The 22,516-nt window shown below is 41.2% G+C and overlaps 5 protein-coding genes and 1 long non-coding RNA gene across 15 annotated transcripts in view; 4 read left to right on the top strand and 2 right to left on the bottom strand.

Annotated features, from left to right (window-relative positions):
* The window catches only part of nav1a (neuron navigator 1a), a 53,299-nt gene extending 45,650 nt beyond the window's left edge, over positions 1–7,649 (bottom strand). For 8 of the 9 annotated variants that reach the window (XM_088359300.1, XM_088359312.1, XM_088359311.1 and 5 more), the window contains exons 1-2: positions 7,542–7,649; positions 1,107–1,267 (exon numbers count right to left, since the gene is read on the bottom strand). The gene's annotated coding sequence lies outside the window, so the exon portion shown is untranslated. Of the gene's footprint in view, positions 1–1,106; positions 1,268–3,346; positions 3,466–7,541 lie in introns of those variants that run through there. The other variant, XM_088359309.1, reaches the window with a different exon arrangement.
* csrp1a (cysteine and glycine-rich protein 1a) lies at positions 5,265–8,719 on the top strand. Its single transcript, XM_088359370.1, has 6 exons — positions 5,265–5,428; positions 6,661–6,770; positions 7,115–7,283; positions 7,357–7,486; positions 7,559–7,655; positions 8,272–8,719. The coding sequence occupies exons 2-6, from the start codon at positions 6,662–6,664 to the stop codon at positions 8,346–8,348; spliced, it is 582 nt and encodes a 193-aa protein (XP_088215496.1). The 5' UTR covers positions 5,265–5,428; position 6,661; the 3' UTR covers positions 8,349–8,719.
* Positions 8,720–9,648: 929 nt separating this feature from the next.
* Positions 9,649–12,172, top strand: phlda3 (pleckstrin homology-like domain, family A, member 3). Its single transcript, XM_088401001.1, has 2 exons — positions 9,649–10,345; positions 11,839–12,172. Exon 1 carries the CDS (start codon positions 9,870–9,872, stop codon positions 10,311–10,313), a length of 444 nt encoding a protein of 147 aa, XP_088257127.1. The 5' UTR covers positions 9,649–9,869; the 3' UTR covers positions 10,314–10,345; positions 11,839–12,172.
* On the bottom strand, positions 11,056–21,559 carry LOC148402908 (uncharacterized). The gene is made up of 3 exons (XR_015863498.1): positions 21,125–21,559; positions 20,938–21,037; positions 11,056–12,576 (listed from the first exon to the last, which is right to left on the bottom strand). It is a non-coding gene; the product is annotated as an uncharacterized LOC148402908 (long non-coding RNA).
* tnni1a (troponin I type 1a (skeletal, slow)) lies at positions 14,806–16,324 on the top strand. Of its 2 annotated transcripts, XM_088400980.1 has the most exons (6): positions 14,806–14,888; positions 14,960–15,001; positions 15,070–15,201; positions 15,278–15,367; positions 15,430–15,606; positions 16,024–16,324. In XM_088400980.1, the coding sequence occupies exons 2-6, from the start codon at positions 14,993–14,995 to the stop codon at positions 16,126–16,128; spliced, it is 513 nt and encodes a 170-aa protein (XP_088257106.1). In that variant the 5' UTR covers positions 14,806–14,888; positions 14,960–14,992; the 3' UTR covers positions 16,129–16,324. The 2 variants fall into 2 exon arrangements, with proteins under 2 accessions (XP_088257106.1, XP_088257116.1); XM_088400990.1 differs by lacking the exon at positions 14,806–14,888 and having other exon boundaries at positions 14,939–15,001.
* lad1 (ladinin) lies at positions 17,073–22,424 on the top strand. The gene is made up of 13 exons (XM_088400969.1): positions 17,073–17,255; positions 18,103–18,276; positions 18,558–18,789; positions 19,424–19,497; positions 19,630–19,801; positions 20,114–20,206; positions 20,317–20,360; positions 20,447–20,495; positions 20,834–20,877; positions 20,959–21,025; positions 21,084–21,218; positions 21,284–21,373; positions 21,965–22,424. The coding sequence occupies exons 1-13, from the start codon at positions 17,218–17,220 to the stop codon at positions 22,001–22,003; spliced, it is 1,251 nt and encodes a 416-aa protein (XP_088257095.1). The 5' UTR covers positions 17,073–17,217; the 3' UTR covers positions 22,004–22,424.
* Positions 22,425–22,516: the final 92 nt, after the last annotated feature.

Raw genomic sequence — 22,516 nt, 5'->3', positions numbered from 1 at the left:
TTTTATTTTTTATATATTTTTGTGTTGTTGGGTGGGGCAAGCACAAAGTTTGAACGACTATTAATGAATAGATCCTTATAATTTGGCTTCATCAATCTGATTATTCTTTGTTGTAAAATAAATTCAAATATTTTTTTATTTAATATTTATGGGGAAATTAACTGTGTATTTCATAATATGCATTTTTATATGTACTGTATTTTAAAATATGCTGTTTGTACCAATTTTTCCCAAAAAATAACAGATGAATGTTGTGAAAAATATCATTTGGAGGAAACTGGAGTCTGTGACCGGACTAAGGATTTTAAGACAGTCATGGTGAGTCATGAATGGTGACCTTGCATTGGAAAAGATGATGCTGCAATTCTAGTTGGGTACCAGGGAGGTTAATTGTAGTTCCCATCACGTTCACATCATAATGGCCCAAATCAAACGCTACAGTAAATCAGTCTGATACTGACATCTGCTGGACATCAACAGCAATAGCTTGTGTAGTCCTGAAACCATTTGTGCTTTTGGCAGGGCTAGATAACATACAATTACTTAATTCACAAACAAGGTCAAACTGAATGAGTGAGCACACTTGTCCCTCTAACACACACACACACACGCACGCACACACAACCTTGTGACGAGCACTGACTCATCACAGTCAACACATGAGCCGGTCACACATGCCTCAGTCTGTGAACTGAAGGACATCCATTTACAGTGTTGCATATCTATAATTGCTTAGTTTTTTTTCTTTTTACAATATGATGATAATTACTTCCATATAATGAATCTTAACATCTTATTAGATGTCACAATTATTTTTGCTTAATTACTAACTTGCCCATTTAGACACACAAATGAAACTGCTCTGCGGGAAGTGAGAAGAGATTAAAAGATATGAGCCTTAAGAAAGCTACCAATGTTTAAATAGATAGATAAATAAATAAATAAATAAATAGATAAACCTAAATAATTAAATAAATAAAATAAAAAATAAATACAAATCAATAATAACATGAAATATAAATAAATACAAAATAAATACAAAATCAATAATAAAAAAAAAAAAAAAACATGCATGCCAATCCTTGTGACCAAAGAGCCTGTCTTACCTGCCAGCAGGCTTCTACGTCTTTGACGGAGGGGAGGGAGGGAGGTCACACTTCTCCGACGTCCCAGGAACAATGGAGTGTTTTTTCCTGGATCACCGCTGCATCCGCACAGCTGCCCATTCATTGGTTTGCAGAATCTAACCATTCACCAAGACAGGAAGCTGTGAGAAAAAGTCAAAACACCATCAGCCAATGGCACAGAAGCCCGCACTCGAGTGACTCATTTTCAAAGTCACTTTCCTGCGCAAAGTCATCAGTTGACAGGAAACACACACTTAAAATAGTCTCAAATAAAAATGATAAAATGACCTTCAAAGGCAGTGTCATCTTCAGAATGCTTTGAAGACTTTCTTTTGGTGTGAACTGGACCACACACATTCCTGAGGTTTGTGATGCGATGCCAGCGGCCAAGCTATCAATCCAGTGTGTATGACTCAAAAATGAGTCAGCTGGATTTTCAGTGGCTACCACGACCCCACGCTGATCAGTATACACACACTTGATTTAGATCCCTCGGAGGGATTTGTCACAGATGGACACTATATGGCGCCCTGACTCATAAACTGGTCAACATGATGCTGACTCAGGCTGATGGCATCACGCCTGCGAACGGGATCCACGTTTTGCCAACCTTCTCGTTTCATGGCATTCTCTCGCAAATCATTCAATCAAACACAATCAGGATATTTGTGAGAAGTTGAAGAAATTCAACTGTGACACTCACCCGATGTAAACATGACGACTCAAATCAGCGAATGAGTTTTCCTCCGATCTGTCTCCTGTGCAGGACTTTCTACGTGTGACATTCTACTCCAGCAGCACGTCATGCCGCTCTGCTGCTGCCGCAGTCCGCCTGCAGCTGTGTCCCCGCCCCTTTCTTCTCCTAATCATTATTACTATCTCCCTGCCAGTAATGGACCTGTTGGCTGTGCTCCCCCTCTCCCCTGTCTGGGATGAAATACAAGCCCGGCCGGTCCATTAGCTGGATGAGTGTGGCTTAGAGATGTGTGCCTTTTTAGTCACACAGTGTTCCCTATAATTTGAGCGGGATTAAAAGTAGTAATTAAGTCATCGTTTAGTAGAGGCTCGTGAGTTTAAGACAAATCAAAAAAAGGATAATAAAATCGGAAGATAGCAATTACACACAAACGCAGAGGAGTGGCCCATGAATCATTCATCTCATTTGCTCCACTTCTTCAATTTGAAAAAGCATATTATATGTTCCCTTTGGGTGATGTGGGGAAAAGTTAAAAAAAAAAAAATCAGACAATACCCAAAAGTCAATTATCTGGCCTGGCACTAGGGGGAGTCGATTTCAGGGGGGCGGGGGTCAGTGCCCCCCCCCCCCCAACTCTAACTCCGCCAGTGCTAGTAAGAATTGTATAGCTCAGGCTTGATCTTGAGGAAAGATCAAACTTCTGTACATAGGCATTGTCTCTCAAAGTGTACTTTGAGCAATGCCAGTTGTATGCTGGCTCCCTCTAGTGGTACATAAAAGAATCAAATCAAGACAGTGAAACACCCAGACATATTGGAATGAAGCCTAAAGCCATTTCAACTTTCACTTCCTTCATTCAACAGGTACTGACCAACCACAGCGCAGCTTGAGAGCGTCACATGACCAAACTCAGGTGAGCCACAGAAGCTATTTATTATGAGCAACTTCAATTTTTTATTTATTTTATTTTTTTATTTAATAATGGGTATTTCCAAGGATGTCTCCTTGAGTTAAGCGAGCATGCTGTCAAATGTGATCAGGACAAAATGTACTAAACCGTGGAGGGTCAGACGTCTACCTTGGCAGTCAAAACATTTTAAGATGGAAAATTGAAACTTGAATGTTCGGACAAGTAAATCTAAAGAGAGAAAATGAGGTCAACTTGAGAAGGAAGCAAAATAATATTGAAGCCTCAGCGGAAGTCTCAGTCAAATGAATCACTGATGTCTTTGAAAAGCAAGAATTCATATATTTTTTAGTATTTATGTTATTTAGTCATTTAATCTCACATTTGTGCTGCAGAGCAGTTGCTACAAGCTGAGTCAACAATATTGATTACCGAAAAAAATACTTTTAATCTGCTTTGACTGACCACACGAGAGCTTTAAATGGGTCTCCTTGCATGGCAATTTACCCTGCATGCTAATAAAGAGACAAACATGTGACCAAACTGTAAACATCTTCCTCATGCAAATCCTTGCCAGATTCAAAACATTTGATAAAATCCAAATACTGTACTCACAAAAAAATGCCCTTTTGGTTTTGCTCAGCTCGTTTGGTAGACGCGCTCAAGTCAGACTCCCGCAAACACACTCACATGATGGGTTGCTTTGTTTCTCTGCCTGACAAAACGGGAAGTGGCTTATGACTGAGGGATTATGGGTAGCAAAATGTGTCAAGTGTGTGTGTGTGTGTGTGCACAAGGGAGGTCATGTCTAATCTTCTAATGGTCCATGAGGCATGTCATCTCCCCCCCAATTTAGAGACAGACGCCGTTGTGACAATGGGACACTTGTGTTACTGTAACCCGAGGGACATCTGTGTGTGTGTGTGTGTGCGTGTGTATGTGCGCGTGTGTGTGTGGTCAGATCACACTTAGATGTTGCAAATATGGTAGACACGCAAACAACCAACACACAGCAGTTCCATTGAATGACAAGAACCTCAGGGTTCCATTTTTAAAGTATGGCTGTTGACTAATTTTCATTTACGTTTCACACTGCTGTGTATTTTTTATTTTTTTTTTATATGTCATGCATTACGCAACACGAAGAATAGTCTTGTGTACCATGTTGTGTACCATTATGTAAACTAAATGAAACTCCTCTTAGGAAATAATCATGTGTCACTAATTCAATGTATAAGCATTAAAATGTCATTTAGCTTGAAGAGCATATTAAAGAGCGTGGTTGGTCTGCTTTTGGAACACCAAAGACAGCTTGAGTACCCAGTAAAACATTTTTTTGCATCCATGTGTTCAACATTAAAACCTGATAAAAGGATGTGCTTGTGATCCAAAGTCATCTGTGAAACACAATGGAGAGCCGGATGGGCTCATTAATCTTCTCTGATTAACATAAATAAATAAATAAAGTCCGAAAAAAGTCACTCCTAGAGAGATTCCCAAATGTTTTCTTCTAGCTCGGTGGAGATGCAGAAAAAAAGATTAACATCAGCTCTGCATGCTGTAAAATCTCCCCACATCTAATGATAGCAAGAGGAAGTGGTTGTCTGAGAAGCCTCCTTTGCATGCGGTAACATAAATGTGCCACTTTTGCTTCTCATTGTCTAGTCAAACATGACTATCGTCAAAAATGGCTGTCATAAGATAACGCACAATATCATTACATAGACGCCGCCACGTCCTTGCACTTATTGAGAGGACAAGAGGTCAAATCGAAGAATTCCAAAGAGGCCTCCAAGACAAAGGACTGTGGCCGGTTCTGTTTCACTGGAGACATCATCCCCATCCTATTTGCTTTTCCTATTATTATTTATTCATCCTTTCTTGCTCATTGAATTGCTTCTCTCTTAAAGCACAGTTATTGTTATTATTAAAATTTACGATTGACGACCCAGTGATTTTCTTTTTTACAGGCAAAACTCACTCGATATGATACGATAATCTGTCAGAGACATCCGATCATTGGTCCGTTGCTGACTTTTCGAGGAAGAGCGGTAAAATTCTCAAGTAAGGCCCAAACGTGTAAAAATCCAACCTAGATGCACGACTGCAAATGTCCACACGGTGGTAGCAAAGTCTCCCGCCAACGACCAATTTCTCCAGTCCTACAAATGTTCTCATTCAAGCATTCAGTCGGACTGACCTTTTACGGCCGAGACCAAAAGGTCATTTCAAGTTGTGTCATAAAACACAAAGGTTGGAATTAGTCTGTCAGTTCCAAGAGACTTATGGTTTGTCTGCTGAAAGTAACTGCGTGTTAAAGGTCAACACACTGAAAGAGGAACTGGAATTTACCGACACATTTCATTACAGACAGTTTACATTCTGTTTAACCGGGTGTACTGTCACTTCCAAATACATTAATTGAGTGTACACTTTATAGTCTTAATCCATTGTGATGATAAAGTTTCTATTTCCATCTTCACCCTGAAGAAAAACAATCAACCCAAAGCTCGTCATTGCCCCTCCCTCAGCCCCTGAGTCAGAAATTCCTTTTTCCTCCACTTGCTGAAGCGACAAAGAGGAGAAGCACCTCCCTTCTCCCAGCACAGAGGAAGGAAGTGCTGCAAGCCAGCGACTTATCTGATTATTAGAGTCAGACTTTAACCTGTCCTGCACCGACCGACACGCAACTTTCAGGTATGTAACACTTTGAATCCAAAAGCTTCCTGGCTTTTCTCACTGTATTTGCTTAGCAGTGCATGATGGGTAAACGTCCTCTCCGGTTCAAGTCGGGCAAGTTGCCAGACAAAACTACTGCGTTAGAAGAAGTCCTCCACTGGCAAAGTTAAAAAGTTGCAAAAACAGGAGGGCTGAAGAAACGAGTTGACTCCCAGTTAAACAGATCCAGTTTGAGCTGACTTAACACTTTTACCTGTTTTCGTCTGTCCTACATGTTCATACGCGTTTCATTTTGCCCAGCCCATTTTTTAAAAAAAAACACCGCTACATGTGGAGCACAGACGTCACAGCTCGGAAAATGCGATTCCAAAACCTTCAGGAAGGACTTTGAACAATTACTCTCCTATTTTATATTTACTCAAGGGAGTTCAACAAAAATTGGCAAGCCAGTTTGTCGAGGAGTAGGAAAACATCTAAAAGTGGACTTGTAGATGCAGCAGCACTAGTTTTGACATTTAATATTCTCACTTTTCAGATCTTGCAGTTCCATAGCAACACTACTACTTTCAATTACAATTTTGTAGAACTTAAATGTAATGACATCTGAACGTCAACCAATCCGCTTGTTGTGCAGATGGCGTCCAATCACAAGAACCGACTAGGAAATAAAGCCCACAACATACAATAAATAAAATGTATTGATACCAAATGTGTATTGCTGTACACAGAAGTACTAGAAAAATATTTTAGGGTTATATTTATAAGATTTGCTTTAAATTTATAATTTATAAATTTATAAGATTTTCAAAGAGCAAGAATACAAGCCAGCCTCCAGTCCTAAATTATAATAAAAAAAAAATCATACAAGATATTCCCAGTTGAACAAAACATTCCCATCAGAAAGCTTGGAAGTGAAGTGATGCAGAACAAAACCGAGCGAGAAGTTGTTGGATATTTTGGACTGCGAGGAACACGGATGTGGAAAGACAAGAGCTGACTGTGAAAGTCATTGCGGCTTGAGAGCAAAAAGGCACATCACATTATTCCAAAATCATTTTCCACACAAGCACTCTCCTTTAGTGGCTCTTATGCCTCGTCCATCCAGAAACACAACCACAGCCGATTGGCAGTAGTAAAGTTACTGGATTTGGATCTGGACTCGGACAGAAAAAGCAAAAAAACAAAATATGTAATATGTAAAATAATGAATTCATCTGTTTCTGTGTTCCTGCATGCATTTGTCGGAGAAGAATGAATTTAGGGGGAGGAAACCAGTGCGGACGTTGTAAGAAGACTGTTTACTTTGCAGAGGAGGTCCTCTGTGACAGTCGGAGATTCCACAAGGCCTGCTTTGCGTGCTGTGAGTTAACTGCAACTAACCAACTGTCCATTCTGGCAAATTCCAGTTAAGCCGGACTGCAAGATTTACTTTCCGGGCCGAATCTGCTCTGACATCAGTAAATGGGGAGCATCCATAAACTGGTTCACCTGCTTGATTCATCTTGATTGGACCCAAAAATTAAACCCAGTTGTTGCAAGCGAAAGAATTGTCTGGAAAAGTTTCACACAGACAGAACTGCGCTAATGTTATTTGTGTCGTAATGGCGCACATTCCTCCAAAGGAATTTGGATGAAAACAAAAACACTGCTCCATAAAAGGAGCTCAATGATGACACGTAAGATTAAAATGTTGCGTCTGTTCAGCCGTGTGTAGCAAGCGCTTGGACAGTACAACCGTTGCTGTTCACCTGGATGAAATCTACTGCAAGTCATGCTACGGCAAGACGTACGGGCCAAAAGGTTACGGTTTCGGCGTCGGAGCGGGGACCCTTAACATGGACAAGGGCGAGGGGCAAGGGATCACCCGAGAAGAGTGAGTACAACTAGGTCAAAATACACAATTGCTTTTTTAAGATTTTTTTTCAGTTGGGTTATTTGTCACTCAGGCCGCCCGCTCATCGCCCGACAACCAACACCAACCCTTCAAAGTTGGCTCAGAAATTTGGCGGGTCCGAGAAATGCCCTCGATGTGGCAAGTCTGTCTACGCTGCGGAGAAAGTGATAGGAGCTGGAAGTGTAAGGAAGAAAAGAAAGAGGTGTGTTTGAGGAGAAATAATGAAGAATAACTCACATTTTATTGGTTTGCAGTCGTGGCACAAGACGGGCTGTTTCCGTTGCGCCACGTGTGGAAAGGGGCTCGAGTCGACCACGCTTGCCGATAAGGATGGAGAAATTTACTGCAAAGGTAACAAAGATCATATTCATGAGTCCAAATAACAGCAAATAAAATATTTTTGGGGTTTGCTGGTTTTTAACATTCCACAAGTTGCAGTCCCATTTACAAAGTGACATTACAAAAGAGCTGTAAAGAACACAAGTTAGTCAGCAGAGGGCGCCATATTAAAAAAAAAAACACTTCACGCACCAGTTTGTTGAATATCACAATACCAAAAGGTAGCTTTGAGTACCACTGCACTACTGAAAATATTGGTATTATTAGATTTAAATATATATATCCATTCCATTATTTTTACAGGATTGGAAAAAAAATCTTGCTCCATGACTATGACATTGTTAGTAAATTACTATCACAGCCTATTTTGGTCTGTTGTTTGTATTAGCCTAGCCTAGCAGTGGCTGTGACCTTTGAACTGAAGCTTATTTAGTGAGCCAGATACCTCATTTCTCCTCCTGTTTAATGTAAATATGTAAAACATACAGAATTTTGATTCACTGTTTGCAATCCAAACCAAAGGAAAATAGTATTTGTAAAGATAGCCGTTAACGAGAGAAAGAGGGACAAACTAGGATTATGGGTATGACGTTGAAATTGTGTGTGACGCTATTGTTTTGTTTTACAGCGTGTTATGCAAAAGACTTTGGGCCAAAGGGATATGGATACGGAAGTGGAGCCGGAGCTCTGCCACTCACTAGGTAGACGCAACCAATTAAAGAGGAACGACTTCGAAGATATCTCTGTGTATCCATTTCAGTATGGGGTATTGCATTTATCCATAATGCTAAAGACAATGTGACCACAAAAAAAAAAAAAAAAAAACATTGTAGGTGCAGGTGCACTATGTGTTGAGGTGAGTGAACCTGTACTACAGTAAACTGTATTAAATTATAAATTAAAAATGATGCGGCTAAAGAGCACATCATTTGCTGTTTGACTGTTATATGGAATTGGAGGAAATTGATTGTCACGTGAATATAATCCACACTAAGGTCATCAAATGTATTGCACTGTATACTTGATGTGTAAAATGTGGACAATTATTGCTGAAATAAAGATGGGTAGAAAAAAAATAGATTCTTTTCTTTACGCAAAAAGAATGCACTTTATCAATTGAAGCAGGGAAAATTAAAAGCGGAAGAGTGACTTGTATTGAAGATTGCGGACGTGATACTTATTCATAGTAAACATTCCTCGCATAGTGCGGCACTGACGCGTCACTTTGCATGGCGTGACCGAATTAAAGTCATGGGTACGATCCACCCATGAAGTGCATTGTGTCGCCCAACTGGAAGGCATGTCAACCATTCCAGACACGCAGGACAATTCCTTTCTGTCTGCCGGCTGGCCGGTCGGCTGGCATTACGCCATCACGGCACTTTTCCTGCATTAAAGGTGGCCATGTCATTGTTTTTTTCCATGTACTTTCACAGCAGTCAGGAAATTTTCTTGTAATTTGGACAATTCTTTTAGTGTCACTGGACACATTTTTGTGGAATTTTGTGGTTGGGTGAGGCACAGGCTAATTAACCAAAAGTAATTTACTGTGGAGATTGATTTTTTTTTTAACTACTCTGGGAAACTTTTAGGAGTTGACAGACTTAAAAGGGCAATGATGTGGAATTCATGCCACTCCACAAACCATAAAAGCCAAAATATTGAGGAGACTTCTGTGATCTTTTCAAAGATTGAGGGCTGAGATATGTAGGAGCATTTTGGTGACAATTTTTCATACCTTTATGACATTAGGCCGTAAACTTTCTTAAATTAACCAAATCCCCCGAATTGGGTGAGGAAATGAAAATTGGGTCCAGAGTTTGTTTCCGCCCGCTTTGGTGGCCTTCGAAAAAGTTTGGGAACTTAGAATTTTTCAAAAATCTTTGCCGAGTGGAAAAGCTCGTCCTACCTTTAATTGCTGTTTAGTATCAGTCACGATGGATACACGTGACGTGGCAAGACTTTGAAACTCGCCGGGGCAGCCGGTAGCGGCTTCTTGGGATGTCACGAATGAGGAGCGAGGGTGTGTCCGTGTGGACTCCGTCAATGAACAGGTCGAGGTGGGCGGGGGTTTCCGTTTTTCCACGCCGGGCATGTCCCAACATATCCATTGACTGCGCGTTATCCGGTTAGGCAGCAGCCACAGTAGCAAGAGCAGCAGGAGCAGGAACAGCAGCGATGTAATCCACCCCCACGCGTGATGTGGATTTGACCGTCACTGCTGCGATGTCTCTCCCGGCCAAAGTGACGCAAGACGGGCTGTTGGAGAAACGCAGCGGCGGTCTCCTTCAGCTTTGGAAGAAGAAGCGCTGCGTCCTGACAGACGATGGCTTGCGGCTGCGCAGTTGCAAGGGGCACGCCGCGTCCCACGCACCCTGCGTGTCGTGGAGCTCGGACTCCAGAGTCAAGGAGCTGCTCTTCGAACGCATGGTGACGGTGGACTGCGTGGAGTACAAGCGGGGCCTGGTGTACTTCACCGTGGTTATGAGCACCGGCAAGGAGATCGACTTTCGCTGTCCGCAGGACGGTACGGCGTGGAACGCGGAGATCGCCTTGGCTCTGGTCCGTTACAAGAACCTCCAAGCCGTGCAGACCGGGAGGAAGAGACTCATTTCCGCTGCTCACCTGAGCGGCACCGAGGAGGATGACCAGATATCGCAACTTGAATGAAGTGGACGGACTTGTATTACAAAAAAAGACAGGTAAAAAGAAGCACTGACTCAAGTCTTACTTAAGTCATGTTTTTTTATTTAGTCTGCAACGGACGCCAAAAAGTTGATTCTCGTGGTATTGCCAACGTTTTGAACTAAATAAATATATTATTCCTATTTCATGTTGCTATTCCTGCCTTGAAATCTCAATCAATTATTCTATCAATCAACTGCTGCACTGTGTCCGCGTTTATCTGTCTTAATTCTATTTGACATTATGTCTTTGTGGCAAAAAAAAAAACAACAACAAAAAAACATGCCTGTTCTGACTGAATAAAGAGGATAGAAAAAACAGCCGTCTGTTTTCAAATGTATAGAGTAGAAAGAAAATGTTGGGGGGAAAATGATGAAACACTTGGAGAAAAAAAATACAGTAAAGTACTGTATTTGTACTTTGTTACTTTCTGAAAAAAATGCCTATTTGGTTCTCAGTACTATTGAAATTGATTAAGAACATTTGACCATCAGATTGTTTGTTTACCAAACATTATTGAGCCTAACCACATGATGGGGCGTCAGGGTCTGATGGGGAATGAGTGGGCACAACATGAAACAAAAATGCCACAAAAAATAAATTGCTGGTTTGGAATTACAAAAAAAAAATAAATAAATCACAATTTGTCGATTTACTTTTTTGGAACGCATCCTGTTATTTACTAAAACAAAAAAGCAATTCAGGTGCCATCTTGTCGGCTCTAGGTGTTGCATTATCTAATTAGATTTGGTCAAATTCTACTGTTTATTCTAATTTGAGACCAAACTAGTATGAATACATTTGGTGAGCTCAAAGGTGAACGTGCCTTCAAGCATGTTTAAGTTGATACCAGTCATCCTTAAGTCAAAGCACTATGAAGATGAATTTCGGTTTCATCTTCCTGTTGCATTAGGCGCTAACTGCCACTTAAGTGGAAGGAATGAAAACATTCATGTTGATGTTTAGGTTTCTTGTTTTTTTTTTAAACATGGCTTCTCCTCGACAACGGTGACGCAGTCTTCCCAGCATGTGCATCAAAGGCAACGTCTCTCTCAAAGTTGCAATTTGAGCCTGCGTAATAACGTTAGCCAACCTCTCCCTCAATTGGCAGCCAAGTATTTTTAGCCACACGCTTGTTTACTTTCCTTCCGTCTGAAAGCTTGCTCTTCCTAATCGGAACTTCATTTAAACAAAGTTTGTAGCAGCCAGAGACGAACTACAATTTCCCCCAAGACGGCTATACAATATATAGACAAGTTTGGTGAAAAAGGCAAATTTTCAAGCCAGCCATGACAACAACCTTGTCACTCACTCAAAAGCGTTTATGACGTGCACGTATAAGTCCGAACTCTGCGCTCACACGCTAGGAATTTGCAGCCACGCTTCCTTAAGTGAGCCCAGTAGCACCGTTCCCAAATTAACTTCGTCGCTGTGGCGACAGTGTGGTGTAGCTGCTGTAAAATACCATGTTTACATTGATCGATAATCATATCTTCTGTTTTCTTTGCAGCATTTCTACATCGACGACTAAAGGGCTCTCCGGTCTTTTCCAAATGACGGGCCGAAGGAGTCGACGTGTAACATGAACTTTTTCACGCTGGCGCACGGAGACTATCTAACTCTTCACTGTGTTATTTCCGACAAGGTGGGATAACATTTTTTCCGATGAAGACAGTCACGCTTGGATTCTTTCACCGTGTGTGCCTTGATATTTCACAAACTTCTCAGTCACTTGAGGTCTTACAGCTTTGCTCTCCGGTGCAAGGATTAGCATGACGAATAAATATTTGTGCACATATTTGTGGTATTATTTCTATTTAATAAAAAAGTCATGTTATTACTAATACTGTTGCGTGAGCGCCATTTTTTTGTAGCCAACCACATGAATAATAAACGACAAAAGTCAAACGAGAAGCCCGGGGAGCTGATTAACGTGAACATGTGGAATTGAGCAAAATCTCCCGGTCAGCTGGCTCCAATTAAGCAGATGTTGTTCATTCAAGCATGTTTTGCATGTCAGCAAAACAACAGTGTGAGTGTTAAGCTGTGCTGTTGTGTCCAAGTCAGAGGGGGGAGGAAAAAAAGGCTTGATTGTGCGCCATGGACGTCTTTCATTACACTGTGGAAAACCCCGAGCGCTGTTGCCACACCTCGTGAGTCACTTCGGGAAGCAACGTATGGCAAGAGGAGGCATTTTGCCAGTGTTTTGTTGAATGCCACCACCAAAGCAATGCCAACGTTGTGAGACCTGTAAACAATTCGATCATTATCCAACGGAAAGTTTTGGGTTTTGCTGGGAACACACGCAAGCGCCCCTATGGAAAACTGTCATCTGATGAGTCATGATGAAAGTGAAATATTCAAAAGAATCAGGTGCTCAGAATTGGTTTTGAGGGCTAGTCTTTTTGTAGCCACTAGAGGGCGCCCTCTCCACTTTTCTGCATCTCTGTTGAATATATTTAGTTTCTTCAAAGTGGAGCTGGCCTTGGACTAGAACAACTTCAAAGATGCAATAAACCTAAATGTCACGTATCTGCTACAAGTAATGTACAGTTACTTTGCCCATCGAGCTATGCTAGTGATGTACAGCGACCTTGGGGTTGTATTCCAGACCATGCCCGCAATAGACAAGATATACATGTTTTAAAGTTGCGTAGGCCTACACTTCAGCAACCAACAATTCAGTATATGTGAAGTATTAGTATTATTTTTGAAAATTTAATTGTTAGCAATTTCATTAGCCACTGTCATCTTGCTAACAATGTTCACGTTACCAGACATCTGCAGATAATTTACAATAATTTAATTAATTAGATGAATAAGTAAATAAATAAATGGTGCACTGAACCTACAATAACCACCATAATTAATACTCTGTGTCCATTTTTTTTCCTTTTGTAAAATTATTTGTAAGGTTTGAGAAGCACTAATATATCTATTGATCTATGACCCTCATGAATGAGAAACAAATTCCACATTCGGTAGACACGTTAGATATGGAAAAAATGGAAGAAAATAAAATCAATGTTGATAATTTGCTTGTTATGCCAAAGTACCATCAGTGAGCTAGCTGACCGTTTACTACAAACGTAGCCAAGCTAGCATTTGGCACCTCTACCGCAAAATGCAAGAATTCATTCTCCACTGGCACCCCATCAAACACTAAAAGGTTCAGATCTTCTTCATGAAGTCTGAAGTCCCTTTTTATCAACGTCTCATCAGTAAAACTCGTGAGCTGGCAGCATCACCGTGGCCTGTCAGAGCCAGACCCGTATCCCTGGTTTAAGATGGATCTGTGGGGGGAGAAGTGTAGAGGGGGCAACCAAAGATTGGGCAGAGCAAAAAAATAGGGGTGGAGGGCTAATAATAACCTCCACTAACAAAAGAGAGAGCGAAGTGAGATGATGGGAGGTGCGCTTAAATAGAGGGCCACCAAATTGCTCTTGCTCATCTCTGATTTTGTCCATCGTCACACCGTTCCATCTTCGTCTCTTCTGCCACTGGTAAGAGCCTCTCACTAAGTGACTCGATTGTGTTCTACTTGATTGGCACTACTAATACGACAATGCTACTATCAACAATAATGATGCACTGTTTATTTTTGCAACTGGCTGAGGTGTCAACCAGACATTAGAAATCGATTTAACATTTACCTCGCTTTTCTAAATTGTAGCTTTACTTGAACACAAGGGTTCCTGATCTGAAGCTTTGGTAGCTTTTTTCTCCTTCTGTGTATTACATTGCAAAGTTGGCTCCCCTACAGAGGTTTTCAAACATCTTATGAGTTATTGTAGGTAAATCCCTGGACCAGGCCGGTCTGCTTCATAGCCAATTCGGCCTTCACAGCTGTCTATCAGATGTCCCCCCGCGTCTATTTGGGGAGACAGGCCATTCAGATGTCTGCGACGAGATAATCCCAAAACAGGGACACGGGGGACAGAACTGGATGAGGCGCAGCTATTTGTTTGGAATCTTTCTAATCCACCGGAGCAGTCCTCGGATGTGCTTTGGGGTGTGCATCACTGATGTTCCCCTCGGTGGAGTGTGAGAAGTAGAGAAGAGGGTGAACTCATGTGACACAGTCATACAACGGCCATCTGACATCGGAGAAAAGTTTGGGGTGAGAGAGGAAGACTGAAGATCAGGTGGAAACAACTCCAGACAGGAATTCAGGATCAGGAGATGGATGGATGGACTTTCTGAAAATATATTCTGCCATTTCCCTTGCAAGAAGAAAGTTCAGTTGAATTCCAGGAGTGTACGTTAAGCAACAGTGAGGACATTTTGCGTAATTGCCATCTGAGCGAGCGTCCAATGAGATGCATGCAAAAGATGATGTGACACAACAACTGCCAATGAACGTCTAATCTCTTCTATCTCTTCTCCAGGGTGGGGAGGGGATTCCATCATCAGGATGCCTGAGCATTTGTGAGTGATCTTATTATAGATTAGCGTACACACAGTTAAGCCCAAAAATGATTAAAACTCGATACGCACAATGATATCGAAATCTATGTCAATAAATATTTTCTTCTCTTGACTGTCTCTTATAGGCCAGAGGTAAGATCAAACTTTCAGGAACATAAACAAGAGTGGTAGAGTCGTTACATCATGTTGTGTTCTTCATCTAGAGGAAACCAAAAATTTCAGCTTCAAGGAAGCTAATGCTCAAGGTAGGAGGAACCCGCAAATATCGTTGCGGCAGTTCAGTGAGTCAAGGTGTTTGTTTTTTCTGTTTCAGAGTCTGATGGTAGCAAAGGCCAAAGAGGAACTAGAGCATGAAATCCATGAGAAAGAACGGGAGAAACATAAATACCTGGCCGAAAGAGCTCCATCCGTCAACCTAAATCATATGAGTGTTGCGCAATTGCAGGTGCTTCAACCATTCAGGATGAACAACCAACTATAGCAGACCAACTTGCATTGATTTGTGTGCCTTCTACATGTAGGATCTGTGCAAACAGCTCCATGACAAAATTGACCTGGTAGATGAGGAGCGATATGACATTGAAGCCAAAGTGTTGCTCAACACACGAGAGGTACATCACATGCAACTCTAAATGTAACCATCTGATATGAAGTTTCTCCAATCCTGGTCCAGATTCAAGATCTGAGCATCAAGGTGTTGGACCTGAGGGGCAAATTCAAGAGGCCCGCTCTACGGCGCGTTCGCGTGTCTGCTGACGCCATCCTGCGCTCCTTGCTAGGCTCCAAACATAAAGTCTCCATGGACCTCCGAGCCAACCTCAAGTCCGTCAAGAAAGAAGACACGGAGAAGGTGCGTAAAATAAAGCTCATACGAGACCCACGCAGGGGTGCTGCAAGGGGGTGGCCAGGGGAGGTCATGGCCCCCCTGTAAAATTTACTGGCCACTCCACAGCCACTGGTCAGAATATTTATACCAAATGTCAATTTCAGTTGACGCTAAATCCACATTTGCACTTTACGAGTTATTTCTTCATTACACAAACATCCGGTGAGGGCGAGGCTGCCACTTTATGAGTAAGAGGAGGAGCCGACTTGAGACAATGAAACCATTGTCTACAAAAGGAAAGCCTTTGTTGTGATTACTGGCCCCGTGTGTGTGAGTGTGCTCAGCCAATCCATGTACTGTGAACCCGACCCCGCTAAACCCAATAAAGTTGTCACATTTAGAAATCAACAAAGAAATCTCTTAATCTTTTCTTTCCCGTAGAAGCGGCCTGTAGAGGACAGCGACTGGAGGAAAAATGTGGAGGCAATGTCAGGCATGGAGGGAAGAAAGAAGATGTTTGACGCTGCCAAGGGTTCTGCGCAGTGAACCCACAACGTGAGCTCCTGCGGTGGCCCGTGGCAGCTTTCTCTCAACGCAGTTCGCAAAGCGCTCAGATTTGCTCAAAGTTCATGAGCTGACTGTCGTTATGATTATTTTCATTTGCTTTGTATTCAAAAACAGTGGAGTGAGACGCAGGAACATAACTTGCATCCTAATAAAATCAATCAGGTTTTTTTTGTGATCTTTTGTGTTATCTTTGAATACTAGATCCAAGTTTATGGTCTTCAGATGATACAGAAGATGCTCATGGTTAGGCCTGGTCATATGGTGTCAGCACCAAGGTTATTTACAAATCGATTTGGATTTTTCCATAAAAGTTAACTGTATTTCATTTGAACTTTCATTGTTCAAATTCATTTAGTTTGAATAGGTGACTTAAAAATATGAATTCAATTTAAAAATATAATGACTCAAAAGGTTTGATGGTGGTCATGTCAGTGCAGAACTGCAAAATCATAACAATTAGGCCTGCACAATATTTGATATTTTAACAATGAGGTGAGGCAACAGATCCTGGGGCAGAGTCCAAATGAACAATATAGGCCACGCCATTTACAGAAGAGCAAACAATACCACAACTCACACACCCAGCTGGACACACATACTGTACCTTTTGTTAAGTCTATTTGCAAAATACATTTATCTCGGGACAAATAAGTTCTTTATATTTAGTCATCGAGATTCAGCGTGCAATTCGGACTGGCCGGATTCGAGAAGGACTCGATGTAAAAATCAATGCTAACTAAGCTAGCTAGTGCATAATTGTGCTAATAGTTGTGTAGTGTTCAAGAAAACCGCCACCCCTCTCCCATTGCACCATTTCCCTTCAGTTATTGTTTAATTCTGTCGGCTGATGACGAAAGTCTCTCTCTCTCTCTTTCTCCCCCCCTCCCCTCCCTCTCTCGCTCTCTCTCTCGCTCAGGTGGGTAGCTCACCTTTGTGGTTATGTGACACCTCAGTGAACAGGGTAAAGGTGGATTGTTTAGTGGTGCAATGTGGCCAGCGCCCTCCAAAGTGCCTGTCAGTTGCCTTTCAGTTTGACTCGAGAACACCGGGACAAATTATTCGTCCGGCATGTCCGGAAGTCGGAGAAACTGGTCCAATTTGTCCAGGTAAATCTTACTCCTTTGAAAAGAGCGCATTTTCTGAAGACATATGGTATATTTACTTTATTTGTTTCAGCTCACTAACCTTAAAAAAATAGCTACTTCTTGTGTTAATGTGAAGGGTCAGCTGTTTGACAAAGAATAACAAATGAATAATTCCTTTAAATTACAACTGAAGGTTTAATGCAGTCGGAAACAAATTTGACATAAATGTCAACATTCCGAGGAAATCACAATGTCTCATCCCTTGCCACAATTGTGACGAGCTCCTTCATATAAAATATTTTTGGGAATTATAGTGATGTATGTTGTAGGTTGTTAACTGAAATGTTCTATTTTTAAATGTTTGCAGATATTTTCATATTGACTGACTAAAAAAAAAAAAAAGAAAAATAGTGGTTTATTATGATTTCTGGCTTTTTTTGTGTTTGCTGGCATTCATGAAGGAAAATATTAGCAGTAGCAGTTGACGAATTGTAAGCTAGCCCAAATTTGGCCATAAAAACCAGAATTTAGTTTGCAATTCCTCATTTATGCTCACTCATGCAAAATGTTACATTCAAACTGGAAAGTGTCCCAATAAAACTATTTCAAGTTGTTCTCGGTTCACTTTCATGGTTTGTGGTCCATATTTTTTGTAGGTTGAGCATATGGAAGAAAAATTGTAATAAAAAGCTGCACCTTGCTAACATTTGATACATAAAATGTCTCAGCCGTTGCATAGCGAAGAGAGCAAGCTTGGACTAACATCCAAAGCGCAATCTCCCCTTTCCAACAGTTTATTGTTTTATATTCGATGGCGTTACGTTGCGACTGATACGTTTCCGTTTTATGATCTCACATGTCACCTCAGGTTGGCGCGCCAGAGGACAATAGAGGATGAGGAGGAGGTGGAGAGGGAGAGGAGGAGGAGGGTGAAGAGCAGCGCCTTCGACGACGACGACGACTTGAGTGCAGCACCCGTTGACACGCCCACAAGCAACCAGGTCTTCGACACCCCGCCTGAAACATCTCAGGGCTCCAGCAGGTTAAAGTTCACATCATAAATCCTTTAATAAGTGCTCCATTTCGGTGTTTCCCGCCATTGTGTTTTCTTCATCTGGCATCCAAGGTGTTCCTCTGCTTTAATGGTGTCTGGCTTTCCAGAGACACGAAGCAAAGCAGGGATTTGACACTTTTGCCCCACGGGAATGTGTCACCTGTATTCCTTGCAAACTGACACCATGCATGAAAATGGGGGATTTATCCAAAGCGGCTTAGCTTGACAGCGTTTGTCATCCGGCTCCTTCACATGTGCTTTATTTCCAGTGAAGAGCAGATGCAGGTGGACTTTATGGAGATACTGCGTGTCCGGGATGAGAAGCGCAGGTTGAGGCGCACGGAGTCTCTGAAGCGCCAGGATGTGGTCAGGAAGGATGACGAGGAGTCTGGCGAGGGAGGAGGAGGATCCGAGGAGGAGCTAAGCGTGGAGCAACCCATGGCTAAAATGCAGCAGCCACAAAAAGTGACCTCGTGCCCTCCCAAGAAAATCAACAGCCACGTAAGCCATGTTTTATATTGACTAATTCTTGACATTAGATGTGCATTTCTTCAATTAAAGATGATTTGTTTTATCAATGTTACATATAAGACCATGCCAAAATGTACTATTCTGCCCCCTGAAAATACACAACTAAGAATTGAACAAAAGACACACAAAGACCACATTTATGCAGCCAAGCACCAAGAAGGCCGAGTTGGACCAATGCCACACATTGCCGGCAGTCAGCTGTTGCCCCACACAGAGTCATGTTAATCATCTTCCACATCTTGCAAAAGCAACTCAGGCAGGGGAGCACACAAAACATACAGAAAGACAACAAAAGGGGAAAGAAAATTCATTTCGCCAACTCTACTCTGTAATGAAATCATTAAGAATTATTTTTTGGGGTTGTCAGCCAACAAGAACAATCCTTACACATATCTTTGATGGTACCAAACTTGTTATATAATCTGTATCATTCCCCTCTATCAGTCTTGGATGAATCAACTGTTTTGATTTATACGAGGAACTCTTTATAAGGCATTATAGCAACTTGCGATTGTCCAAGGCCTTGACCCTACAATGTTACGTAACCCGAGGTGTGTAGCAGGTGACTCATGTTGATGCTGTCGACTGTTTGTGTCTTCATTAGCAAGAAAATGGCGACCCGTCCAAGAAAAACTCACTTTCCAGGCAACCATCCAACCCAACGTGCAAGTTTGTCAGGTTAACAAGCATTATTTTTGCAGCACTTTTACTTTCAATACAGATGCCAAGAAAATTATATTAGCAAAGCTATGCTAGCACGATGTTCAGGTCGCTGTTGCTCCATCACGTTTACTTGTGTTTCTCTTTTAGTTCTGTCTCGATCTCTCTCAACAAGAGCCCCTCTGCGAGCGGGCACACATCTCCTGTGAGCCCCCTTTCGCCGATGACCCCTTGGTCACCTCAAGGACAATGGTCTTCACCTAGTAGTAGCCCCTCCCCTCGAGGGCCCTGGAGCCCCATTCCCAATGGACACACACCAAAGGTAGTCCACTCACACGCACTTAAGAGTAGTCATGGCTCTCATAAAAAAAAAAAAAAAGCAACTGCTCCCTCTAGCGACGAAGATCATCATAGCAGGTAGAGTTTTATCGACTATCAACCACATCCACAAATTCGACCAAACTAGTACTAAAAACAAGTCTAAGAAATACAACAGATAATAAGAATGCAAAGATATAAAAAAAAAAAATGTTGCCACTGGCTTTAGCAGGTGAACAGAGTAGTATTTAAATCATAACTTCCACAACAATGATATGGAAATGACATCATTTTCCTGACCATCTCAATTTCTCAGACCAGTGAGATGAACTTTTCGACCAACAATAACGCAGAGGAGACGGGGAAACCTATCTTTATCAGAAAGAGCTCCAGGACCATGTCTTATAGGGTAAATACACCACACGCATTGTTTTAGCACCCCAATATCGACAATACACAACATGACACAATCTTACGTATACAAATGCCAACATTTGACGCCATATTCTTGGTCAACAGATGATGAAGAAGAAAGAGGAGGAGAGTTCACCATTGCAGAGGAGGTCTGAAGATATGTTATGATCAGATTTTGGGCTTGTGTGAGATGTTGATTTTTGATTGTCCACTATTTTTTGTTCCTCTGTTTTAGTGAAAGCGTCAGGGTGGCCTCCCAAAAAATTGAATCCAACACAGTAAAAGTTAGTGCACTCCAACTTGAAAGTACAAAATGATGACGTAAAGATATTGGGACATTCTGGCCCGTTTGAACATGGGGAGCTATGAATATAGAATTTATTTGTCAGGACATCCCTGCTGCTATTTTAATTCAAAGTGAATGTAGAGTGACTTTCAATTTTTTGTAAGTGCCCAAAACAAACTGTTTTTAGTTTAGTGTATTTGATTCACCTTCAACAAAACTTTTAAATATTTCAGAAACATTTATCAATGAATAATGTGAATAATTTGGGTCCCAATACAGGGGTGACAGATTAAGTGTCATATTCATTATGCTGATTCTTTTTTTGTTTTGGATCAGATTGAATACCTCAACGAGGACAAATCATCATCTTTCCAGAGAAAGTAGGTCATATTTTTGACTTGTCTAATTTACAAGACCTTTAAATTCCACGCATGACTCACCAGAATCAAACTTCTGTACAGTTCCGTACAACGAGTCTCCTCTCGATCCATCCAAGAGAAAATGGAGAGACTGGCCCAAGCTGCTCAGGTATTGTCCGGTCTTCAAAGTACATAAAGCTGAATTATTTCATGAGATATTTCCACAGAAATCGGAAACGGGTAGATCTTCCGACGTGAGCCAGCGTACCTTGTACCTGCTGGACGAGGTGTCCAGGAAGAGGGGCCTCTTTGAGAAGGAGCCGCGAGAAACGAGCCCATTAAGCCCTTCCAAATCCAAACATGTAAGCAAGCACACAGCTAGCACGCTCCGTGTTGCAAAGCACTTCAATATTGGCCATGTCTACAGGAATTTCGGGGCTTCACTAAAGCAATGTCGGACCGAATCAACCACTGGCTTGACAAGAGCAAAGAAATCGGATCCACGCCCGGCCCCACGGTCAGAACCGCCATTTTAATATGCAACACCTGGCGCACGTGACCAAGCAGTCGCCGCCAATTTTATTTATTTATTTATTTATTTATTTTAAGCAGACCCCAATTACAAAGTGTCAAAATCACGGTGAATATCAGTCGAATTAACTTTATCCCTTATAAACTTAGTCAGGATGCAATTTGGTTCCTAACTTTGAAAAAAAAAAAAGTCAAGACTGAATTAAAGCAACGGTTGCCAAGCAACAATAAAATACATCAAACACGAAACATGTTTTATTCCTAAAAACGTATTTAATATTTGAAGTCACTGTAATATGACGTGGTTTGCATATGAACTCTGCGATTAAAACACTTTCTTTATGATTAAACACAAACGTATTGGAGACAACTAAAAAATTAAACTGAACTGCACTTAGGCGGTGATTCTGTTTTATACCACCAGAGAGCGCCCGTGTGCTGTAGCACAGTTTGAGTATATTTTGTTTATTCTGATGGTACTGGTCAGATTTGTGTCATCTTTAAAGTGTGGGCTTTCAGCCACTTCTCTCTTTTCAAATGTTTTCTTTTAATACTAACATTTACATCTGTGTTGCAGGACTTCAAACATGTGGACATCAGCAGCAAGAAAAGTTAATTTGAGAAGACATGAAAACGTCACAAAGTTCAAACCAGGAAAAATCTACAAGTGAAAGATTGTTTTGTCATATTAATTTGAAAAAGTACAAGGAACTTTTTAATCTTTGTAAATATGGAAAATTGAAGTGATTGAATTCTTTTGTATTTGATCTGCTTTCATCCCCTCCTGTTTGTCTTCCTGGATGAAATTTTTAAAAATAAAACAAGTTGTATTTTTTTGAAGATGGAAAAAGGATGTCACTTTTTATAAAATATAGTTTGAAATCTTTGTGGTTTAATATTAAAAGTACAAATTCAATTTGTCAATATTTCAGCACTTTGAACAGGTAAAAGTGTTAAGACGTTCATTTGCCAACCTAAAAGTCAAATCTTTTGTGAAATGAGAAAGTCCCCAATTTTTAATAAAATATTTAAACAAATTCCAGTATACAGCAGTCATTTTTTATAACTAGAGACATGTATGTTACCATGAGGACATCTTTTCTCATTTGATAGGAAAAACCCTGCTTGG

Source organism: Syngnathus floridae, chromosome 2 (assembly GCF_059516105.1).
Source record: "Syngnathus floridae isolate MCC-2025c chromosome 2, RoL_Sflo_1.0, whole genome shotgun sequence".
NCBI lineage: Eukaryota > Metazoa > Chordata > Actinopteri > Syngnathiformes > Syngnathidae > Syngnathus > Syngnathus floridae.
The sequence above is the reverse complement of the archived record's forward strand: the minus strand, read 5'-3'. Positions and strand labels throughout refer to the sequence as shown.